Source organism: Gasterosteus aculeatus, chromosome X (genome assembly GCF_964276395.1).
Source record: "Gasterosteus aculeatus chromosome X, fGasAcu3.hap1.1, whole genome shotgun sequence".
Lineage (NCBI taxonomy): Eukaryota > Metazoa > Chordata > Actinopteri > Perciformes > Gasterosteidae > Gasterosteus > Gasterosteus aculeatus.
This window is the reverse complement of record NC_135698.1, coordinates 7,107,873-7,130,546: the sequence shown is the minus strand read 5'-3', so window position 1 is coordinate 7,130,546 and position 22,674 is coordinate 7,107,873. Positions and strand designations below refer to the sequence as shown.

The following is a 22,674-nucleotide window of genomic DNA, read 5'->3' as shown; positions in this document are numbered from 1 at the left end:
CATGTGTGGTGTATTGTTTTGCACGAGGAGCACACTACTTACATACAATTACATAAATTCTCTGCAGATTTCAACCAGCTGTAACTTATTCCCACACAAAAAGCTGCTAAACATACATTTTCTTTCTGGCTCCATCTGTCTTTGCGTCTCCCCCAAAACCCGAGAGACAGAAAGACCATCAGACCATTTAGATTTATTCTCATCTCTCTCAAACAACGCAGTTAATGTTTTGATGTACTGGATATTTCTTGCAACTTAAACGCCCAAAAGCAAAAACACAGGTCATTTGTCAAAGTCCCGTGAATGTACTCGGCCTGCTTTGTTCCCACGTGGCTATTTTCGATGCAAACTGTTACAGAAAGTCACGTTTCGGCTGGAGCTGTGGAGATTTTGAACTTCACCATGCAGTTAATTACAGTCATGGCTGTTCTCGCATGCTCCGTGTCTACGAGGAACAGATGGACAAAGGGATTGACAGTCTAACTCTGTGACACATTGCTACGCCAGCAGGAAATCTGGTCGGGGGGCCGTGTCCCACGAGTCGAAAAATGATAAAGTTAGTGTCATTAAAAAAGCAAAGGGGTGGCTGAACGGATCGTAAACTGGGTCGGCCCGAAGACAGCAGAACACAATGCGGCCTCGTGGTGAGGACAGATGGCCTGTGGGGAATCTGGGATGTCTGCACTACCAGGCTGTGAAATGGCCGCTGCCCAGGATGCGTTGATATGAAATATGAAATTTGCCATGAGTATGTGTTCAGAGAATTGTTTAAATTTTCCTGAGTTCAGTGAGACTATATATATATATATTGCATGCATTACATGCATACATTGATGCGTGTTCACATTGCCAATTAATTTCCATGTTTATCTCGTTGTTGTTGGGGTAGTCCATGTTTGTGTGACAGTCCACTGTAAATGAAAGAAAAAGTAGAGAAATAACGCCATCTAGTGGCTGCGTATGTATACTACAGATTTAAGGATTTACTATTATTATTTTCTGGTCCATATGATTTAGTGTTGTGTTCCATTGTGGGTTCTCACTCCAATATAAGGCAAAGCGGAAATTCTTTGAAATATATTTTGTCGCACTTTATATGACAACATACACACTGTTACGTGTAGTTTCAACAGGGTTATTCTGATCCATAAGGGGGTCAAGGGTCAGTTGCAAAGCCCCAAACATTTTTTAAAAACGTTGCACTGTTGGACTCCTCATGAGTAAGCTAAATATCATGTGTAAGACTGATGGAATGCCCTTTATTTGTACTAAAGAGAGGAACAATTGGCATTTACAATTGTTAAAAAAAATGGAGAAAATGAAATTCTCAGTGTTTTTGTTTTTGTCCACTTGGAAATAATAATAAAATGACCACACTGCTTGTTTGACTTAGTTATTAGGAATATAGCAATACCACCAAAATAGACATTACTCAGTTACTGATAGAAATAAATCTATGTTTGTGCCAAAATACTGTATATCCCCGTTGCACAAGTTATTTTCCCCAAAAAACGGACGCTTTTAGTTCTACGGTAAAGAATGAGCCACTGGAAAGTCCCACTAGTGGTAAACAGTGGGAGACAGTTGCATCATTAGGGCGTACTGGATATGATGGTGACATCGCCTGCAGTCAGGCCCCAGCCACGTCCTGCTCTCCTGCCTTAAACTTTTATTATCTTCACCACGGCCAAGGAAGAAGCCAAAGTGTGACGTTAAACTGTAAACGTCCAACCTCAGTGATCATTGCTACTGGCACATTATCACTAACCACGAGATCATCCATTTTCCATCTCAATCTAATCAAAACAGACCCGAGTCACCCAGCGAGTACACACACACGTAGGAGAGGAAATGACTTGGTGTGCAGCCAAGAGCAACTTCCTCATTGAATTTAACCTACTGAAAGAATCATATGTTTGTTCTGCTGTGACTCTGGGAGGTTTCCCAGAGGACAGCGGGTCTCTTGCCAGTGTCAGCGCTGTCTGTTTGCACTCCTCTGCAGCAGCGCGACTGCGACGTCTCGGGTCTGAGGCGCAGCTTCCACTGTGATCATGATCTCCCACCTACGGACACGCGAGCTCCCAGGGGGGTGGAAACGACCTCGAGCAAACGAAGCTGTCTGCCGTGTCCTCTCGTGATGGTCTCGGCCTGTTGGCCCCGATGGGGAAAAAAAACAAACGTGTTAAACCGATGTTAAATACAGCTTGTTTTGTATGGATGCACTTCTGGTAGCTGTTGCCAAGGCTTGTGGAGAGGCTGAACTGTGCCGGGACGGGAACAGTCTTTCTTTATGTTCTTTCTGAATATGTTTTCTGTGCAGTACTCGGGATGTGGCAGTTGCATAATTAGAAATAATCCTGAAGGAGTAGACGTTTTCCACGTTTGTCCTCCTGCAGAGCATTAGCTAAGGTCGCCGCAGGTCATCCTGGCTCCAGCCCAATCTGTGGGTAAAAACAGAACTAACTTTGACCTATTATTAGGTACACAAGCACAGCTCCAAGGGGAAAATAAATATGCTGTTTTAACAGTTATTCAGCTGACAAATAACAGCCAAGTTAAATCAGTCCCACATTTTTTTTGCATCTGCTGCTCACCAAATATCAGCTTCTTCCAACAAGTGAACTATTTGTTTCCTGAAGTGTGAAGTGATGATCTACATTGAAAAAGCGGCACATTTTTTAGCATTGACTGAAGGACAAAGGCACATAATGTCACGGTGTGGTTCACTTCCTGTTGTATTTGGTAGTTTTCTGCCACTCGTGTCCCCGGGTAACTTCACTTCCTGCCTTGTCCCGTCATCCCCTGTGATCGTCTAATAGTTTCCACCTGTGTCCAATCACCTGCACCTCCCTTGTGTATTTAAGCCGTGTGTCTCTTGTGTCACTTGTCGCGTCATTGTCTATCGTTGTGGTTGTTCATAGTTTCCTGCCTGCTGTTTTTCCCCCCTGGTTCCTGTGTGTTTTTGCCACTTGGCCTTTTGATTTTGCCTTTTGACTATTAAAGTCTTTTGTTTTCTGTGAAGTCTGCATTTGAGTCCTGCCTCCCCCACGCATCCTTGACACATAAAGTAAGACATTGTATGAAGAGACAATGACTCATTGCCACCACAGATGAAATAGGTGATAGAATAAGGACAATAAATCATCGACATACGCCTGTAGATAGTGAACCTGATGACAACCAGCTGAAAGCATTAAGAGAGTCAGCTTTTAAGGGGCAGAGGGAGGGAGGGAGGGAGAGCGAGTCACATCAGATGTGGACGGGAGGGGCAGAGAAAGGAGCCCTGAGGACGGACGCGGGGATCAAAAAGCTGCACTGTAAGAGAAGGGAAGACATGCGAGAGGAGTGGGTGCAAACAGGCAGAAGCTCAGTGGATGGAGAGGGTGAGAGTCCTGACCGATAGTGACCAGGCCGCCATGCTGCCCTGGAGGATGGCCATCGTTGGCCTTTTCTACTTCTGCATCAGAGCAGGTGTCACCCAATACCAGAATAACGGTAAGACTTGAACATGAAGCTCGCTATTTCAGTGCAGAAGAGAGAAATGTTCACTTTTGGTTTTCACTAGTTTTTTTAGTTTGATGATTTAGCAACAACGCTGGTCAATTGCAGCTGTTTCAATTTCAACTTCTAAAAACGTTCTGTTTATAGAGCAGTGATTAAAACACTCTTGACTCTATTGTTTCTTGATTTCGCTGTCCAGTCCAGAAAAAGAGCAATCCTCGTCTCTTTATTATCTCGCCAAAGTCTTCCTCTGAAGTTTTTACTGAAAACAAGGATAACAATGAAAACACATTTAACAAGCATGCTTTTCTAACAGGAATGATGGCATGTATTAGACTCAAGAACATCCCGGACATTTCAATGTTATTCAGCAGGGCTGAAGCAGTTTGCTTCATCAAAACAAAGCAAGCCCCTTCTACCTACGGTGACAATACTAAGAGTAACATTTAAATCGAACTGGACAAAATAATCGGTGTATTTTTAGTTAAAGCAAATTTCCATTTTGTCAAGCTACTAGGTTCAGACCTCATCTGCACCTGTTTCTAATTCAAGGGAGGGACCGAAAGTGATGTGAGAGGGGAAACTAATATCCTCCAGTGAATGAAAAGCATACTGTGAGATATTCAGGGAATTCCTTTCATCTCTCCTTTCATCGTGATTTGTTAAGTTAAGGTAGAACAATCCTGGTGGTTGCATTTCTGGTTTTGGTAAGAGGAGTGCATATTCAACAATTGAAGCAGCAATGCAATAAAACAACTGGAAACACCGGAATTTAACATTTGGCCTCTCATTTCATCTGGTAACAATGTGACTTCGGTGTGCAGTTTAGTGATGTGTGATTTTTAAGGATGTCTTAAGTTTTCTAAAAAAAATGACCTCTCACTGCAAGCTGGAGCTGCCGAGCACGTGACTTTGCTCGTGTTCCATGTGATCTAAGCACAGAGAGCTTGTGATCTTCATTATTCTCTTCTTTTCACCACTTGCATTCACGGAACACGGGATCACCTCATACTGTGTGAATACAGCTTGGCTCATCCGATTTGCAACACATGTACTTAAAGTCATTTAAATGCAAGGTTAAACAGAACTAATGAAAGATGTTTTCAGAATTTATGATGAGCATATCATCACTGTGCTTGAAGGAAATGCATTAAATCATACAAGTTTCCCATGCAGCGCGTGAGCCCCCTGGAACTCTGCTTTGATCACATCCAAGCATGCGTGCAGTTTCATTTCACACAACAGACATTTGAGCACGTGTTCACGCGTGGCGTTGCTACTTATCTTTTTCTGAGCTGCAGCTTATAAGCGCCGCTCCCTGTTGGCGTAAACATAACAAAAGATTGTATTTCCTTCTCTCTGTCGGGTAGAAAGTCACAGAGCAGAGCTGGAGGTGGACTGGTGGAGCAATAGAGACACCGACAAACCGCCAGAGTCGGTGGCTAATTAAGTTAGCAAGTAAACCCATAAACATGCATTACAGGGGGACATTATTAAACTTGGAGGTTTGCCCGATTGTTGCCCCCGCTAGTTAACCATGGCGTGATCCTCTCATCGACATTTATTCCTGCGTTGTTAATATTAAACATAACAATGAATAACTTTGGTTAAAAAAACAAGACCGTCATAATTTTTATACAGGATGACCTTGATTAATGATACCGTATACTCACCCCAATAAATGTTTCAACATTGACTCTAATATGAAAGAATAGTGTGTTTAAATCATTTCTTCCTAAGTAGTTAACATGTACTGTATAACATTTCCTGTGTATGCATAAAACAAAGTTGCAATTTATGAAATGTAAGTCTCTGACTTGTCTAATCAAGACAATATAAGGCAACGGACCATATGACATGCATTAATAAAACCAGCCAGCAAAGACTGTTACTGGACAGTAATTGAGAACAGCGGTCTACATCTCCCTGTAAATCTGCAAAATGTATTGAATGGATTTTTATGACATATAGACTCTCGTCACATTGATTTTTGTCGTGAAATGGTTTAATGTGTCCAATACACAAGCAAATACCCTGATGCATTATAAGGGCTTGATATGGACGATGCTGCTTGGAGCGTGTTACAATAAGTCCATTTCAACCATGAGGATACAAACCCAGAACAACAAGAAACAGGAAAGTGCATCAATGCAATTCTGCAATTTCATCAAATAAGCCGATTTACAAGTTGCCATTATAATGGCACGAGTTAAAAAAAGATGGCTTCCAAGGTTTGCTTCCTGCTTAGAATCTGGAGGTTGCATTGATCTGAGAAGTAGAAAGTGTACTAAAGTGTGTGTTAACATATGGTTGTACTTCCTCGTGCTAAAACCAGTAACAAGGGGAAAGGCTTTCGCCGGGGAGATTCCTTGGATCGCACGGGATTTGTTGTGCTCCCCCCATTGCTGTGAAAATGAGCCTTAAATTCTAAGCCCACATGCACTACATGCTGGAATCATCTGCACGCTGTTGTTAAAATACAGCGTGTTACAGCGCCTTTCTCTCCGCTGCTGCCTTTGAAGTCTGAGGTCACGTCTCATCGCCTGCAGAGAGGAGTCATCTGTAAGGTCAGAGGTCATAGCGTTTTAAAAGGATATCGGGGATGAACTTTGAATGAACACCTTCAGGTTTAGCCTCTTTCTGATGCCGACCAGGTTTCATGAGGCATCTTCTGGTCATGTTTCTTAACGTGTTTCTTGTCTGTTGTGCTCTGTGTTTATTGTCTGTACAAATGTTTTGGTGGCAAATGAGTTTGAAACTCAAAGTTTTCTAATCTAATCTAAAGTGCAGTATGTCCTGGTGAGAGCCCCATGAATCAGAACAGCGTGCTAAAACACTTCAGTTTGTGTAGACTGCTCGTCACGTGGATCAACAGGGTCTAGATCAGAACTTTTTGACTCGCGGGCCACAATGGGTTCGGAACAGATGGATGGTGTGTTTGTGTGAGCTAATATGAATGACGTGTAAAAATCACTACATGAACAGGATTTGGATTTTAACAAGTAGCAAAGCTTTTATTTGCAAGGCAATTCGACAAATTTCACGAACATGAACACAGAAACGTGACTGAGCAAACATCATGAAACCAATTACCTCACTTCAACTTCTTATTTACATTAATTGAAGTTTGTTTGTTACAATTTACATGACGAACTATCAATCCTTTCAAATGTAAATGACCATTGTCAACATCCAAATCAGGGCCGCATAAAATGTATATGTACAGTCACCAAATCTTCAGCTCTTATAAGTGTGTAAAGCTCCTTTTGTATGAAAACAAATGCAACTGCTTGTCCCGACCATAAAAGAGACCCCCTTAAATACGTTTTAAATACATTTTAGTGCAAGACGTTTTCTTGGGTCATAAACCAGCATATTCTCAACCGAACCTCCACTTTTCATTGAATTCTGTTCTTTCTCTTGTTCATTTTTTGGGTTTCATGAGCGGTTTTTACACCTGCTCGGTGCCGCCAGTTCTCTCAAAAGCCCCCACCTGTCACGCGTGTTCACGCGTCCACGTTGCCTAGTAACGGACGCACGGTGGCCGAGGGCGGTTCAACGCCGTCATCTCGGGACGCGGCGCGTGAACTGGTGGGAATGCGCGCGTCTCCAGAACCCTGCAATGAGTTTATTATTTTAACGGACTGTCGTACTTTGCCCATGTCTGGTCTTAGAAGCCCTTTGTGTCCATAGCAGACGACAACGAGGCACAAACGCGGACGGTTTTGCAAGGGAAACTTCTCCTTAGCATCTATTGTACCTCATTCACACTCTCTCTTATCTCTCTTTAGCTCTATTTCCAGCTGCGAGCAAAATGAAAAGAGGGTTGACAAGTGTGGTGATTCCCACTTTCCACAGCTCCCTGAAAGACGTTCATCTATTATTTGAGGTGAGACACTTGACTCCATGAATGGAGTGGCTGAAGTGAAACTACGGCCCAGTACAACCTCAATGAGCTGTTCACTTCTTTTCACCTACTAGATCCTGCTGACTGGCGTTACCTTCGAGGCGAGCGGAGAGTTCTCTGTGCGAGACGCTGAGCTGGCTTCCCTACGCAAGACCAGGAGCCTGGAAGTCATCTGCCAGGAGATCGTCCCCAGGAAGCTATCGGACGTTCTTAGGCTCATCGCTGGCCTTTCCCGTCACGCCGGTCACCTGCGTCAGGAAGATTTCGAGCGCACCTTGTTGACCTTGGTCTACGCCTCCCAAGCGACGGTCAATTCCTCTAACGAAAACCAGCGACGCATGTGGGCCGAATCCTTCGTTAGTTTGTACAAAGCCATCGAGCTGGATCTGACGGGGGAATAGCTGAGTGGACACAGATGTTGCTGCCCTCCTGGTGGATTTACTCACATGGAGGAGATCCATAGAGATCGGTTTGTGCATCGAGAGAAAATGTGATAGATAGAAGTGTTAACAAATAAGTAAAGTGAATTAGTAAACACGTTATTATTAAAATATGTACCGTCCAAGCAAGGTTAATTAAAATATGAGGCACCGCGTAAACAATAGCTGTTTGTAGTTTGTATGCTGTTTAAATGCTTGTTGCAATAAAAAAAAAATGAAACATGGTGGTACCTTGAATGGGGTGGTGATCACCTTCTAAATATACCGAGAAGACCAAATACATCCAACATCAAGGGAGCTGAATAATTCCTTAGCTTCACTCGAGTGGTATGCTCTTTAATACAAATGTTTGTATGGTTATATAGTATATCATTTATAATAATTCACAATAATCCGGTAGGCTACTTACGTAACTCCCAAAAGAAAACCATATCTTATTCAGGTTTATGTCAACTTCTCTCCAAAAATAGTTTTTACCGTAGAAACACGTGTCTTTAACAAGGGGAATGCAAACAGAGCTGCCTCTGATGCATTTTGGGTCAATTCTGAAGGTGCTGAAGAGCATGCTGCGAGGGTACACAGCTCACTAAGCAACTGCAACAAGCACCTGTGAAGGCCGTTGGTGTCCACGCCGCTGCTTGGACTCCAGGGCATCGGTGTCTGCTCCGTCCAAGGAGTCGGGCTCACCGGGAGGGCAGAACGGTACGTACCGCAGCCAGGAGGACGAAGACAAGTAAGAGGTGATACCAAAGGGAAGGTCGTAGACGTCTCCGCTCTCCAGCGTGTTGCTGGAGTCTTCCTTGTGAGCTTTGTTCCACGCCACGATCCCTCGTTCCAGCTTTGAGCCTGTTAGACACGTGATGAATGAGTTAAAACCGGATGCAAACGACCACACTTGACTTCATTGAGAAGAGGATTTAGATTACTTAAACAATTTAAAACTTTAAAAACTAAGCAAAGAATTTACCTGGAATAGTGTTGTCTAATATGAAGCCTAGGAAACCTCCCACAAACATACTGGTTGTCAAAAGCACCGTCAGCACCTGGTCCAGTGCAATCACACCTGAACACAAACATTCAAATGAATTAACAAGTGCAAAACCAAGTGCTTCATCTAAAACTGAAAGATATTACAGTGACGTTTTATTCATGTACCTGTAGCAATAGCTGTGGTATTTTTAAACATCCAGTTGGGAATGACCAGACCACAGAACATGGAGAAGCCAAAAATGAAGATGTTTCGAGAGGAATTCATATCGACATACTGAGAATATGAGGAAAAAAAGGATTAAACCAACATTTAGGTCAAGTTAAAAGAAAATGCCCAAGATTTTACAGTGTTGTACCTGCAGGTTAGAAACTCCTGCTGCAGCGATGACGCCAAACATGACCAGGAACATCCCTCCGATCACAGGTGATGGGATGGTGGTGAATATGGCGGCCACTTTACCAAACACACCTATAGCCACGAGCAAGACTGCGCCGGCTATAATCACCATGCGGCTGCCAACCTGCAAAAGCAGAAGGCAGACAATAACAAGACTTTGATTGAAAAAATAGTTTTTAAACAAGAATCAATAAACCCCAAAATGAGATTGGAGAAATTTCCGCGTTTACCGAGGATTGTCTTACCTTTGTAATACCGAGGGCGCCGACGTTCTCGCTGTAAGAGGTCGTACCGTTCCCTGTGCCCCAGGCTCCGGCCAGCAGACAGCCCAGTCCCTCGATGCCGATCCCCCTGTTGATAGCGTGTTTGGGTGGAGGTGGAGCCCCGGATAGCCTGGCACAAGCATGGTAGTCTCCTACGGACTCTATCATGGAGGAAATCACGCCGGCCAAGATGCCGACCACCCCTGCCAGGCTCACAGTCGGCAGTCCCCACTGACCTTAAGTTTGGATTGAAACAAAGAGAGTTTAGAAACTGCAAACCCCTTTCTTTTGCTATTCACTTTTGTTTTTAAAGTGGGCCTTTTACCCGGGTACGGAAAGGTGATCCAGGGAGCTCGGCTCACAACATCTCCCTTTACATCGGTACGGGCCAGGTGGCCATACTGGTTCGGTTCAGTAGGAAATACGTCGCAAATGGTCAAAATGTAGCAAATGAGCCACGGAAGAGTTATTCCAAGAAGAACCTGAGGACGCGTAGGAAAAGGGAACAAAGTTTAATTAAATTCTTCATTTACTTGATTTACATCTTGACCACGTGCTCGACGTCACATACGGGGAGAATCTGAAAGATGTAGACACGGGTGGTGTGCAGCCTTTTCTCCTTGCTGAAGGTAGGGAAGGGCACAGGTATGTGACGGAGGTACTGTGAGAACAGAATGATCAGGACGGTGGTCCTGGAGAGACAAAGGAGGGGGGGGGGGCAGATTTAACGTAACTTATTTAATCCTAACCCTAACCCTAACCCTTCGATTTGCAGAAACCTCTTCTCTCAGAAATCTCCTTTAGGAGAAAACATTTTACTGAATGAATAACGTTTGGGTTACGTGCAACGTAACCAGAAAGTGATCATGAAAGGAAAAATAACGATAGTAAGACTCAGACTGTAAATCAACCTGCACCCTAAAACTGACACCTTTGTGAGGGAATGTCACCCACATGCCGGAGATGCCCCATTGGTGGCCAGCTTTGGTTCCGGCGGAGTCAAACAGGGACAGTCCAATGAGCGAGATAGTGGGAGCGATGGTGAGAGGTCCAATGAAGCGCATGAAGAAGCCGATCAGGCCGGAGAAACCGACAAACACCTGGAAGAGTGAGCCCACCATGATGGACCCCTGCAGCTGCAGGAAGACAAGCACGACCACGCACACATTTTGGTTACTATATGCAAATTATAGATTCAAGAGCTGTTCAGACCAAAGGCGCTGTTGAATTCGATATGAAACATTCGATTCATATGACGGGAAAGTTAAGACAGTTAGAGAAAGAGTTGGTTACTTTGAACGTTACACTACACACAATTATATGTGTTTTCAATTGTTAATATCCTGTAAATCTCTGAGTTCCACAATAAATGTATAAAGGAACATTATATTTAGTAAGTCAGTAATCCAAGGTAAATTTTTTAATAATTACAAGCAAATGTTAGAGCAAATGCGGTACGCAATGTAACTTCTCACAGAGTGAATGGTTTACAGAGAATCGTTAATACAAAGAACGGATTACTTACAGCTCTCATTCGACTCTGCCACACTTCTATGAATTCTGGGGAGGAAGTGTTGACCAGGCTGGCATTTTGGGTCCAAGCGGGACATGTCCACTCTGGCGTGGACAGCATCGCCAGTGAAGGAACCAGCAGTGTGAATGTGCCACCTTGGAGGATGGGAAGTCTGGAAATGTCAAAGAGACATCAGGAGTGAATTGAGCGAAGGGGGAGCCCGACAGATATGATGTGAGAGGAGGAGGATTTCATTTTTTTATGGCAGTTTCTGTTTTCACCCAGAAAGAAACCAAAAATCCTTTTGAGTTGCTTTTGTTTTGCTTCTTGGTCTGTTTAATAGACCTTTTCCTTCCAACCGAGCAGCATTGGTACTATGCCAGAGAATGTTGATTTAGCAATAGCTGGACTCCAGACATAATAAGATTAAAATGCCTTGCTTAATCCCACTGTGACAGTAATAATAAGCCAGCCTGCACACACAGTACAAAATTGTTCATATTGTTTTGCATTATATTGTGCCAAAATGTATAACTATTTTTTTGTAACTCAAAAGGGAGTGCATTGAAGTCATATTATAAAACAAATGGTGTCTCAATATGCCATTTGTTTTTGCCCATTTCAACCTATAGCAGCTAAAAGTACTCATTCAAAAACATACTACGGTGAAAGTTTTCCATTTGTCCTCTGGTAATCCCATAAATAAAAGCCGTGACCGCTTACACAGTGGAATATTCTCTTGTCCAAAGTTCACTCTGACAAATGAGGTGATAAGATCCTTTTGATTCTTGGACATTCATCTCTCAAACATCTTCCTGCTCGTAAGAATACCTCTGCTTTACTTCCTTACCTGACGCCAAAGGTAACTTGCAACAGAGTGCAAATACCAGAGACGAAGAATATGGTGCTGATGAGGTGGCTCTGGGTGAGGCCATCATACTGCAGACACAATCCCCCTGACAGGATTAATGGGATTGCGATGATTCCCCCAAACGCCGTCAAACAGTGCTGGCAGAACAGATATAAAGAAATACATAAGGAGAACTACACAAGCTATTGATACTGTGAGGGGATAACAATCCATAAACGTCCAAACTGTAAAAGATAGTAGAACTCATCAGACGACATATATTATTTAAATGACCTATGACGAATGACGTAGAAATGGTAATGGAAAATAATATAAAAGAGCAAATACAACGGTGTCAGGTCTTCAAAGAAGGTCTGAAAGATCACAGCTGTCAAACACATAAATTGGGCTTTGGTAAAGAAGACCAGAAGTCTAACGGAGCCTGAAGGAAACATCAAGGCTCTCATCTGACAGCATTGTCATGTTTGCATTGTTAAATGATAATCAGAAGCTATGACACATGGTCACCTAACGAGGAAATAATAGCCTCAAAAATGCCTCTAAAAGCCCTTTGCTGACGTACCTGGATGCCGAGGATGATGCACAGGTACCAGGGAGGTACATCCGTCACACAATATGCCAGCTTGTTCCTTTCCTCCCCCTCCGTGGACGTGTCCGTTTCTTCTTCACGTTTTGTGTCGGGCCCCTCGAGCTTCAATGGGTCAGACAGAAGGATAGAGTGAGGCCAATTAAAAACACACGAGACAAGAGACTACAAGTTCTTGTAGTTGATTAAATATTTGTTAGTTAATGATGATTTTATTTCTACAAAAACCCAAATCAGTGGGTATGTATTCAAAAGTAGGACTATTTCACTCTTTTTTCTTTGATAAGTATAAACAAAGTAGCATTTTGTAGTAATGATTTGTACTTTTATAGTCCGTTTTAGCGTAAAAACCATTAAACGAAAATATGAGGCGTAGCCGCTAAACCGGAAGTACGTAGACTTTCACAGTAAGAGTCAACGCAATGGAACGTGCGTATGCTAGAAATCCGTGCGCGATGCATGCGGGACTGCAGTGGAGGGTGAACGCACGTAAACGCAGCGTTCACGCACCTCTGGAATTTTGGAAATAGCTTTTACACACCTTGAAGTGCCGTTTACGAGCCTCAAAGTTCATCACGCCTATAAATACATTTGGTATCATTTTAAAACACGGTTACGTGTTGTGGATCAGCCCACCTGTTCGGATGGATTCATTAGTCACGTTGACTTTTGGATCTTTCTGTTAATGGTTAAGGAGCAGGGAAAGCGTTAACTTGCAGGATGGCTGTTTTTGTATTACACGGTTCAGCTGTAACACCTGGGCCTGTTTCCAGAGACCTTTTTTTTGTTAAAGGTCCTAATAGAGGTCCTTTCTTTTGTCCCCTTCATTTTTTTAGGCCCACACATACTTTTCTTTACTGTTTTCTAGAAATTTAATAAACTAGGAGAATAAATATACATAAATAATCCTGGTCCGATGGGATGTGTGTTAGCAACAGTAGCTGACTACACGCAGGTGTATTTTCATTCAGCCATGTACACAGCGGGTACTGCAGAAATGGCTTGTGAACCATTGCCCCGGACTACCTGCTCTTTAGCATGTCGGACACTGTTGATGTAATTCCCACCAAATATCACTGTTCTGCTGAAGCCTGCTTTGGGAGGAGGGTGTTTTAAAACTGTTGAAAACTGTGACCGTGAACTGAGAGGATAAACATGTTCCTCGAAATGTAGATGAGATGGCAGTTTAGTGACACTGGAATGTAATTTAGTAGAAGAAAGGAATGTTTGGAAAGGTTGTCTCCAGTAACCGAGAGACACCTTTTACTTGAAATAGACTATTAGTATCCGCTTTAGTTGTACATTTGAGTAAGTTCATCACCAAAGTCCAAAGTCAACTTCATCCCGAGGAGACTGTGATGTCAGGAGTCACATTGTAACTCTGGAGGTGGACAGAATCTGTCCACAGGACAACTGGTAACCGTGTCCTCCATAAATCTGGCCTTCATGGAAGAGGGGCAAGAAAAAATCTGCTATTGAAAGAACCATAAAAAATCCCATTGGGAGTTTTCCACAAGCCATGTGAGAGACACATCAAACATGTGGAAAAGGTGCTCTGGTCAGATCAGATTTTTGCCCTCAATGCCAAACGCTGTGTGTGGCGGACAGCCAACACTGCCCATCACCCTGAACACACCATCCCAACAGGGACATGTCGTGGTCATGGCATCATTTCACATTCTATATTTGACCTATTCAAAAGTAGAAGAAAGAGATAAAAAATGACAAGTGCTGACAATGTCTTCTTGTAACACCAATCAGGCATTTGAGTCCATCTTGAAAACTTGTGGCAATTTATTGAGAGCACTGTCCAGCAGTACACTAACATCTGGGTAAAGCACATTCCATCTCTGCAGCTTCCTCGTCATGAGCGCTTTGTTGGTGCCCAAGTGTGAAACTCGTGTTAGTGATTCTACCTCTTGTTGGTAACACTCTGCAGCTGCTGAGAATAGAATGTTTTACAATGGTTTTCGCTTGGAAATAAAATGTCTCAATCAAGCTGCCCTAAAATCTGGCTTTGAGGTGGAACTAAAAATCTGTGATAACTTAAGGCTTGGTAACAAATCTGACGGCAATAAAACTAAGTAATTTTCTCTGGAACACAAACCAACATTAGATCTTCTCATCCTTTGACCTCTTTGGCTTTCATTGAATTGAACATTGAATTCAGGATTGAAGTATGACAAAAAAAATGATGTATTCATAATGTTTAATATAAAGAAACCAAAAGTCTCTTCATTAGAGATATGTTTGGTTGTATTTGAAATAAATATAACAAGATAAATACAACAATGATTGAAAATTAACCCTAAAAATCACATGAAGTAAATCCATCTGTAATAACATATGTAATCTATGATTTAAACACACGTGTTCTGCCACTAGTGGAGATGAGAAACACGTTTACTCTGCGTCTCCTGTAACTGCCTCTGCGGTCACTGAAGCAACACGCAAATCCAAACATCCAAACTTTCCACTGCGTTGACTCTTACTGTGAAAGGTTACGCACTTCCGGTTTTGCGGCCACGCTTCGTAGTTTCGTTTTAAAGGCAGAAAAACAAAAAATGGATTAACGGAGTAAAAAGTTGTCAGTTGTTTCAAAACTAAATAAAAAGAGAAAAGAAAACGGCCGCCCACTTCCGTTTTTGGTTTAAAACGAGAAAACGATGGTGTTTCCGTATTTTCGTTTTGTGGTTTGGACGGTAAAAGAAACTATCAAAAGTTACACTGACCAGGGACAAATCAAGTGTGACAGTTTACAATGCAACCCGGACGTGTCCACACTCCCGCACTTTAAATAATAATAATAATACAATATTTTTGAATAGCTTTAAAAAAAATCATTTTTGTCAAACATTCCCCAGGTGAAGAATTAATCAAAAGTCATACTCACTGCAAACGCATCGACATCACGACCATTACTGTCCCTTCCTAAAGTCATTGTCGGACGACAAATCAGGTGGCCTTTATGGGATTGTAAAACTGTAAAGTGAAGAAACTGCACCGCGAGGGAAGGGAAGACGTCAGGAGAGGAGGGGAGACAAGAGGGAGGGAGGAGCGGGCCGGGGGGAGACAGAGGGAGGAGAGATCCGGGAAGCGGGTCGGTGCCGGTGCTCTTTGGCAGCACGGAGCGGAGTTTCGTTTTGAGGACTAATAATGACTCCCAAACTGGTCAATGCGAGAGTGCATTGTTCCTCTTTTCCCGGTTTTACCTCAAACAGCCTCCTAATCTAGTTTACAAAGCCCCTCTGAGACGACAGACCATCATGAAAGGGTACGATTCATTGAGGGGAATTTAGGAGCAGGGCCTTCAAGGCAATGCACTGTTTAGATGACTTTTTTTGTTATAAAACAAGTCACATTTTGGGAGAGATAAGGAAAAGTTGAAATACAGTCTTCCGGCCATAGCTTGTGCACGTGTTTGCCCTTTCTGGCCTACTTTTCTTTCCAGTTCCAGCACCCGATATTTATTATATAGAGGACAAACCTTCCAGACTATCACATGTTGTCACATGGTGCACATCTCTAACTGATGATGGGTCAAAGTTCAGTGAACGTTAACTTAATTTATTCCATTAACCATAACTTTCTACTTCCCCTACAATATATTACATTCAATCAATTCATTATTAGTTTATATTAAGAGTTTGATAGCGGCCCACATCTACTTCATTAAGGAAGTCGTACTACGGCAGCAGGAAGCTCAGGTTTTCACGCAATTGGCATCCACACAACGTTATATTCGCTGAGTGTTTTCTTGTTTCAGTGTGAAGGTCCAGGTGACAGGCAGGCCGCTGCATGACTCGAGGAATAAAAAACCTGCAGTAGGCTATTTAAGCACAAAGGTAATTAAAGGAACACCGTGTCTCAGATTAATCCCAGAGGTGCTGCTTATCAAGTTTTTAGTACTGCAATACTAGTTTTTAGTGCAATTGTAAAAGTACACTAAACATTACACTAAAGTACACTTCAATCGTTAAATAATTTCGATAATTAAAAATGTAAAAATAATCATAATTATATACAGCATAACTGTGCTGTATGTTTTTCTAGTGTCTCCTTCTATTTAAATATTTTTTTTATTATTATTTATTTTAATAATGAACCTGGTGTACTGGAAATTAAGACCTCATGGTGGTGTTAGCTGAGACGATAATGTAAAATGTTTCATTCAAATTGATTTAATTGTTGTTGAGACATTAGGTCTAATAGTGCAGAGGTCTTCAACAGGGGGTCCGCGACCCCAGGGGGTCCGCAGAGGTGCTGCACAGGAGTCGCGATATTTTGGGTGGATAAAACAATTTTTTTTCCCACAAATTTAAATGTCTTCAGAATTGTATTTATTGTCTTTAAATACACATTGACATGAATCCAAATGTTGTAGCGAATGAATACATTGATGGAGCAGACGTTATCTTCCAGTCCGCAACACACAAACTCAGCTTCCCACAGGAGGAGCTGACCACTGGTTCACTCACAGCTCCTTTCATGCAAATACGACAGCACACACCAAACTCCGTAGAATAGGGGGTCCCTGCTCCATCTCGCCATCAGTTTGGGGGACCTTGGCCTGAAAAACGTTGAAGAACCCTGTATTAGTGGAACGATCACGACTCTTTGCTGTCCTTGCCCCGAAATGGTGGAAGGAGCTCTGTGATGACATCAGGACCGCAGAGAGCCTTCACATCTCCCTCCGCAAACTAAAGACACACCTCGTCAGACTCTACCTCGACTAAAAGACTAACAAATTGTCGCACTTAAATTGTACTTACAATAGCTCTTATTTATAGCAAGTTGTAAATTGGCTTTTTTGATAAAACTGCAATCAAAACCATCTATTAGTGGAAAGGTTAGGCCATCGGACTGGGCAGATTTCTGGAGAAACCCATAAAAAAGCTGTCAAGATATTTCTGTTCATAGCTGACTATTTGACACAAAACCAGAAACAGTTTTCAAGACCTTCATACAGTAGGAAACAACCAACTAATAAATACCGTTAACATGAATGCTCTCCTCATAAAGTTATAATCATACACACTATGACACAATCTTATAGAATGCTCAAATGAAGAAGTGGAAGCTTTATTAAAAGACACTTAATGGAATAGAGGAAGGAAATTGAGTTAACATGAAACTTGCAAAGCCCAAAGGGAGCAGAGATGCATCATGAGTGCATCTGCTCTGAGAGCATGTGACTGGATGCAGCATCTTCTGCTATTACTGTTTCATATCACTTTGTGAAAGTTTTGTTCAATATACTCAAAATGGATCTAAAGTTAGTTAGTTGATTTCTTCGAATTTTAACCAGTATACGTAGGCTTTTAGAACAATTTGACTCAAAATCTCGTGGGCTGGATTCTGGACTTTTAAACTAACAGAACACTAAAAGTGAAAGTAAAATGGACTTCATTTAAAAAACACGGTTGCTGAGTTGTGAGTCACAGCTGCACTCGGAGGAATGGAAAACTGGCTCCATTTCGAAGAACGACGCCCAGCCTCCTGCACAATGACCTTTCTTCCTTCTAGACGAGGGAACGTGGTCTCAAAGTGCACAACAAAGCGGCATAAGAGCAGTTTTGTTCCTGCAGCCATTTCTCAGGTGAACAGTGCACAGACGTTTGTGTACTTATTTGATTTGATAATTGATTGACTGATTTGTAGTCTTGTGTACTTTTATCCTGTTTGTCATGTTGTTTGTGTGGATTTTAATGTCTGTAGAGCAAATCAAGTGTACCTACTGGTACAAATAAAAGTAACCTGAACCTGACATCATTTCATTAAAGATAGAATCAAGCCAGAATAATGTTAGGGATGTGTATGTTGTGCCATGAATGTATTTTAAACCACAACTGGGGTTAAACAAGTATGAGTAATATTGGGGGAGAATTTGATGAGCTGCAAATTGTGAGTGTCGCCAAGCTTTTTTGGAAAACTCGTGACCTTACCTTTTGCACAATGGCATCTTGTTCTTGAAGATAGGTGCCTTCACTGATCCATATCATGTTTTTCTCTGTCTGTCTTATATGATTGACTAGGTCCCATGAGGGAGGGTCACGGGCGTCTCCCAACGACATCTATTTAAGACTAATCTTCCTGTTGCAGGAAGCTTCGCTTGTCACGAACCTTTTATAAAAGCTCCTGTTCTCCCTCAGAAACTTGGTCAGATCTTCTAGCTCCTCTGTGGGAGAAAGAACAATCTGCCCCATTTCATCTGAATTGTAGTCAATTGACTCCTGTCTGTACTTACGGCTTGTGTTGATGATTTTGGTATTCTTATGATTGTTCTATATTTTAGTTAGTTATAAATACTTAATCACAAAGCAAGTTCAAGATACTTTTGATTTCTCACAAGGGCTTAATCCACAAATTTCCACCACAAGTAGTACTCTGCAAAGCCGTGTAGTCTTCTGCTCTTTAAAGCTTTTCAATACTATATGTGTAAACACAAATCATGTGACCAGTCACTCGACAGAGCCTTTGCAGTGGAGAAAGAAGGACGTACGTTCTTTCCTTTTTTTCTTCTACAGTATTGATCACGATGCACGTCTGAGTGTTTGCATCAAGCTGTGGCTCAGGGACACATGATCACATGAAACCTTGGAGACAGTGTACTTTTTAAATGTGTGTCTGCCTAATCCAATTGGGAGCGGGTCAGCGTGCAATCAATTAGCGAGTGGAAAGGGAATAATGTGTTACACGTGCAAGCAGGTGATGCATGTCTTTTTCCTAATGTGAACTGAGCCATCTGAAAAGGCATTTTCTCTTTCTAAAAATTCGTTTTTAGCTCTTTCCTGTCAGTATTTCATTAAATATTGTTAAGGTTGGGAGACTGCTTTAATATTTTGGCATTATATTATGGCATTAAATAAAAATAGAGCATTGATACTTTCACTGTCGCAAGATTTGTTGTTTTCCGTTGCAATAGAAATCTTTTAATGTTATAATAACCTTATAATAATCTTATAATAATAACAATAATCTTTTCAGACCCTTGTTGTAGGACGATACACTGCTTGCTTTTGATGACACTTGAAAAGATTTTCCAAGACATTTTTTCTGAAAATTAGACTGTATCTTCTAACGTATCTTCTAACGTAAAAACAGAAAGAACACCGTGGCAGAAAGAACATTATCATTATTTTAAAGATTAACCTATGTTAGAAAGACCGGCTAAGACAAACGCAGCAATAGAAACAAATCTGCGTCACTAAAACAGCAGCAACACAATACAGTTATTTATCCGAACTGGAAGAAAATTGCCCGAATCCAAACGTTTTGTCTCTCAAAGTGTGGTTTATTCTGATCCAGTGTCTCATTGCATCTCGTGACCCTGCTAATTTTCCAAAGAATGCAGCTGTTTCCGTATTCAAGCCACTGTAGTGGGACAGCACGCACGTTATTTTGCATACAGACCACAAGAGACACATCTGGTTCACATTTCCGGACTCATAAGAAACCAGAGACAACAGCGCCGTCCCTCATGGTTAGAGTTAATATCTGTTGTTTTTATCTAATAAATGATTACAGGAAGGATGTGCATTGTTTCGGTCAAATTTAAATAGAAATAAAAATCAGTTTTCATCTTTTATTTTCATTATCTTTTTCTCTGTTTCTCAGGGAGCTTGTGTTTCCCCTGGAGCTCTGCCAAAATAGGAAACATTTGCTTTAGCTTCAATGAAATGTCGAAATGTCTGCCATGTAAAGAGTCTAGTTAAATGATCTTATCTTTGAGGTGACCAAGTTCAGATGATCACAGGCGAATGCACCAAAGAGCCAACACCACTGGATGGAGACACTGTCCCCCACGAGGACTCCCTGACGCCCGTTCCCAGTGTGTCTGAAAGGTGAACTAAAGTGCGGGAGGGCATGCGGAGGCCAAGGTGATAACGTTTAGGATTCCAATAACTCTGGTGATAAGAAAGAGACTTATTAGTTTAAATAGTTTTTTTTTAACTGTTTAATTTTATCCAAGTGTTAATCAGACTATGAGCCCACACAGATCTTCTGTCTAGGGGGCCTACAAGTTTTATTAAATTGGTCAAAACAAAGAAACAACTCAGTTACATGAGATATTTTGTGTGAGTGCGTGCGCGATAAAGGCAGATAATATTATCAAGTGTAAACATTTACAATGAGCACGCCTCAAGTCAAACGCTCTTACTAGACACTGAAAGGAGGAGGGGGAAAAAATCCTAGAGGTGAGACAATTACATTCACTGCCAGTCGCTCCTCCCTGATAATGACCATGTGATGCAGGTCAAACACAGGCTGACAGGTGGGGGGGAGGGGGGAGGAGTGGGGAGAGGGGAGGGGGGGAGTGCAACCAAACCGTTCTCACCTTGCAGAAAGAAAGAGGTAACAAGTCTCCCAGAGCGGAGTAGAAGGAGAAGTCTGAGACGTGGCCATAAGAGGACATTCCCAGCGCCTGAATAGCGGTGAACGGTGAGCGTGGCGAAGGTGCTGATGGCGGGAGACACACTTCTGGACATGGGGGATAGAGGAGATGGCGAGAAGGAGTCGCGTGCGGATCTGGAGGTGGAATCCCAGCCGCACAAGAGATTGTCCCATTCCATCGAAGAGATTCTGAGGAGACCCACGTACGTCGGAAAGGGGGAACGAGTTCATCGCGACTGGTCTGTTATCACGGAGAACACCAGAAGATCCAACCAGCTCACGCGTGCAGGTATGTTACTCTTTTCTTTTTATGCTCCCAAGAAGAGTTGATGAATCGTAGTTACCTTTAAGACACAATTACAAAACAAAAGTTTGTATTTCTTTTTCCCAATAGAAACTGCACAAATCACACAACTCGAAGAGCCTCCAAACGGGACCACAGGAAGCTTATGTGAGTTTTATGATGATCGGAAATAGGAGTTGAAAAAGAAATATATATATATATTGAAATGAGATGCTGATGACGAAGCGATGACATCAATGCGTTTGCAGGTCAGAGGAAAAAAAGGCAAACGAGGGTCACTTTCACACCCTTCCAGGTGCAGGAGCTAGAGAAGGTCTTCCAGCACACGCACTACCCAGAAGTCAGCAGCAGAGACCAGTTAGCCTCTCGCCTGCACCTCTCCGAGGGCCGAATACAGGTCAGCGCATCACTGGCGATCATTAACTAAGTGTTTGGCTCTTTATGTTATTTCACGGCGCTGGTGTCCATGATGATTTTACAAACGATAATTTACTTATTAGGTTAATTAAAGTGAGGCAGTGTTTAATAATGTGAGAGTATACTGTTGTGCAATAGGAACAATTTAGCGTTCGTGGTCAAACCAGTACCTGACGATTAAGTTTGTGTCAAATCAACAACCGGTGACAATGGATATTGGGTATTTATTGGGTATAACAGTTTTGTGAACGTTCTGAAAGCAGGCCGATTAAACAAAATAGTCATCAATAGAACACAGTCTTTAGTCAGCTGCTTACACAAGACCCCTCAATAACGATAAATGACACTTGGTCAGGATAAAAGGGTTGACCAGAACTTTGATCCACCACTGATGATTTGGTTTGTCCTCAGAGGGACAGTGATAACAAAAGACTGTGGGTATTCATTTTACCTGATACTTGTACATGGAGCAGTTGCGTAATTTAAATGTGTGTTTCAGATTTGGTTCCAGAACCGCAGAGCCAAATGGAGGAAGGCCGAAACGCTGAAGGATGTAGAGCTGATGAGCAGACAGCACATGCAGCCAGCCGGTCGTCACCTGCTTTATCATGAGGTAACACACTGCTATTCTAAATAGTGCAACTATTGATTCAAAGGCACCGTGTATCCATCATAATGGATATGCTAACTGGGGGAAAAGAGAACATCATCAAAAGTGATTAAATCAGGGATCCCTGTGCTGTTGTGACTCTGGCAGCTCTTACAGAAGGCCGAGCTGCAGGCAGCGTGCTGGCGGCCGTGCTGCGCACCGAGACCCCTTCGATCGAGGCCGTTCCTCGCGGCGATGGCAATGGCCGGCGTGCTGACCAACACACATTCCCCGGACCACAGGACTCTGTATCTCCACCCGCCGGAGACGGACAGATAGCGACTAGTATTCTTAGAAACGATGACACCGCCGTGCGGGATTGCATCACAGCGAAGTCGCCTGCACACCGACTGTTGGACTCAAAATGTCAAAAATGTGTATACTGTGATAACAACAGATTTTTTCTTTTTTTTTTTACACAATAAAGTTGACTTTTAAAGCG

At 42.4% G+C, this 22,674-nt stretch overlaps 3 protein-coding genes across 3 annotated transcripts; 2 read left to right on the top strand and 1 right to left on the bottom strand.

Moving 5' to 3' along the window:
- Positions 1–3,232: 3,232 nt before the first annotated feature.
- On the top strand, positions 3,233–8,068 carry LOC120809401 (protein FAM180A). Its single transcript, XM_040163178.2, has 3 exons — positions 3,233–3,495; positions 7,293–7,390; positions 7,483–8,068. The coding sequence occupies exons 1-3, from the start codon at positions 3,375–3,377 to the stop codon at positions 7,807–7,809; spliced, it is 546 nt and encodes a 181-aa protein (XP_040019112.1). The 5' UTR covers positions 3,233–3,374; the 3' UTR covers positions 7,810–8,068.
- Positions 6,489–15,587, bottom strand: slc23a4 (solute carrier family 23 member 4). The gene is made up of 12 exons (XM_040163177.2): positions 15,362–15,587; positions 12,445–12,573; positions 11,862–12,019; positions 11,024–11,183; positions 10,453–10,634; positions 10,070–10,190; positions 9,824–9,980; positions 9,481–9,734; positions 9,195–9,359; positions 9,004–9,112; positions 8,816–8,911; positions 6,489–8,694 (listed from the first exon to the last, which is right to left on the bottom strand). Exons 1-12 carry the CDS (start codon positions 15,407–15,409, stop codon positions 8,435–8,437), a joined length of 1,839 nt encoding a protein of 612 aa, XP_040019111.2. The 5' UTR covers positions 15,410–15,587; the 3' UTR covers positions 6,489–8,434.
- A 2,102-nt stretch (positions 15,588–17,689) lies between these two features.
- On the top strand, positions 17,690–22,674 carry LOC120809571 (uncharacterized). The gene is made up of 6 exons (XM_040163472.2): positions 17,690–18,067; positions 18,504–21,151; positions 21,257–21,313; positions 21,415–21,563; positions 22,083–22,196; positions 22,341–22,674. Exons 2-6 carry the CDS (start codon positions 20,932–20,934, stop codon positions 22,509–22,511), a joined length of 711 nt encoding a protein of 236 aa, XP_040019406.1. The 5' UTR covers positions 17,690–18,067; positions 18,504–20,931; the 3' UTR covers positions 22,512–22,674.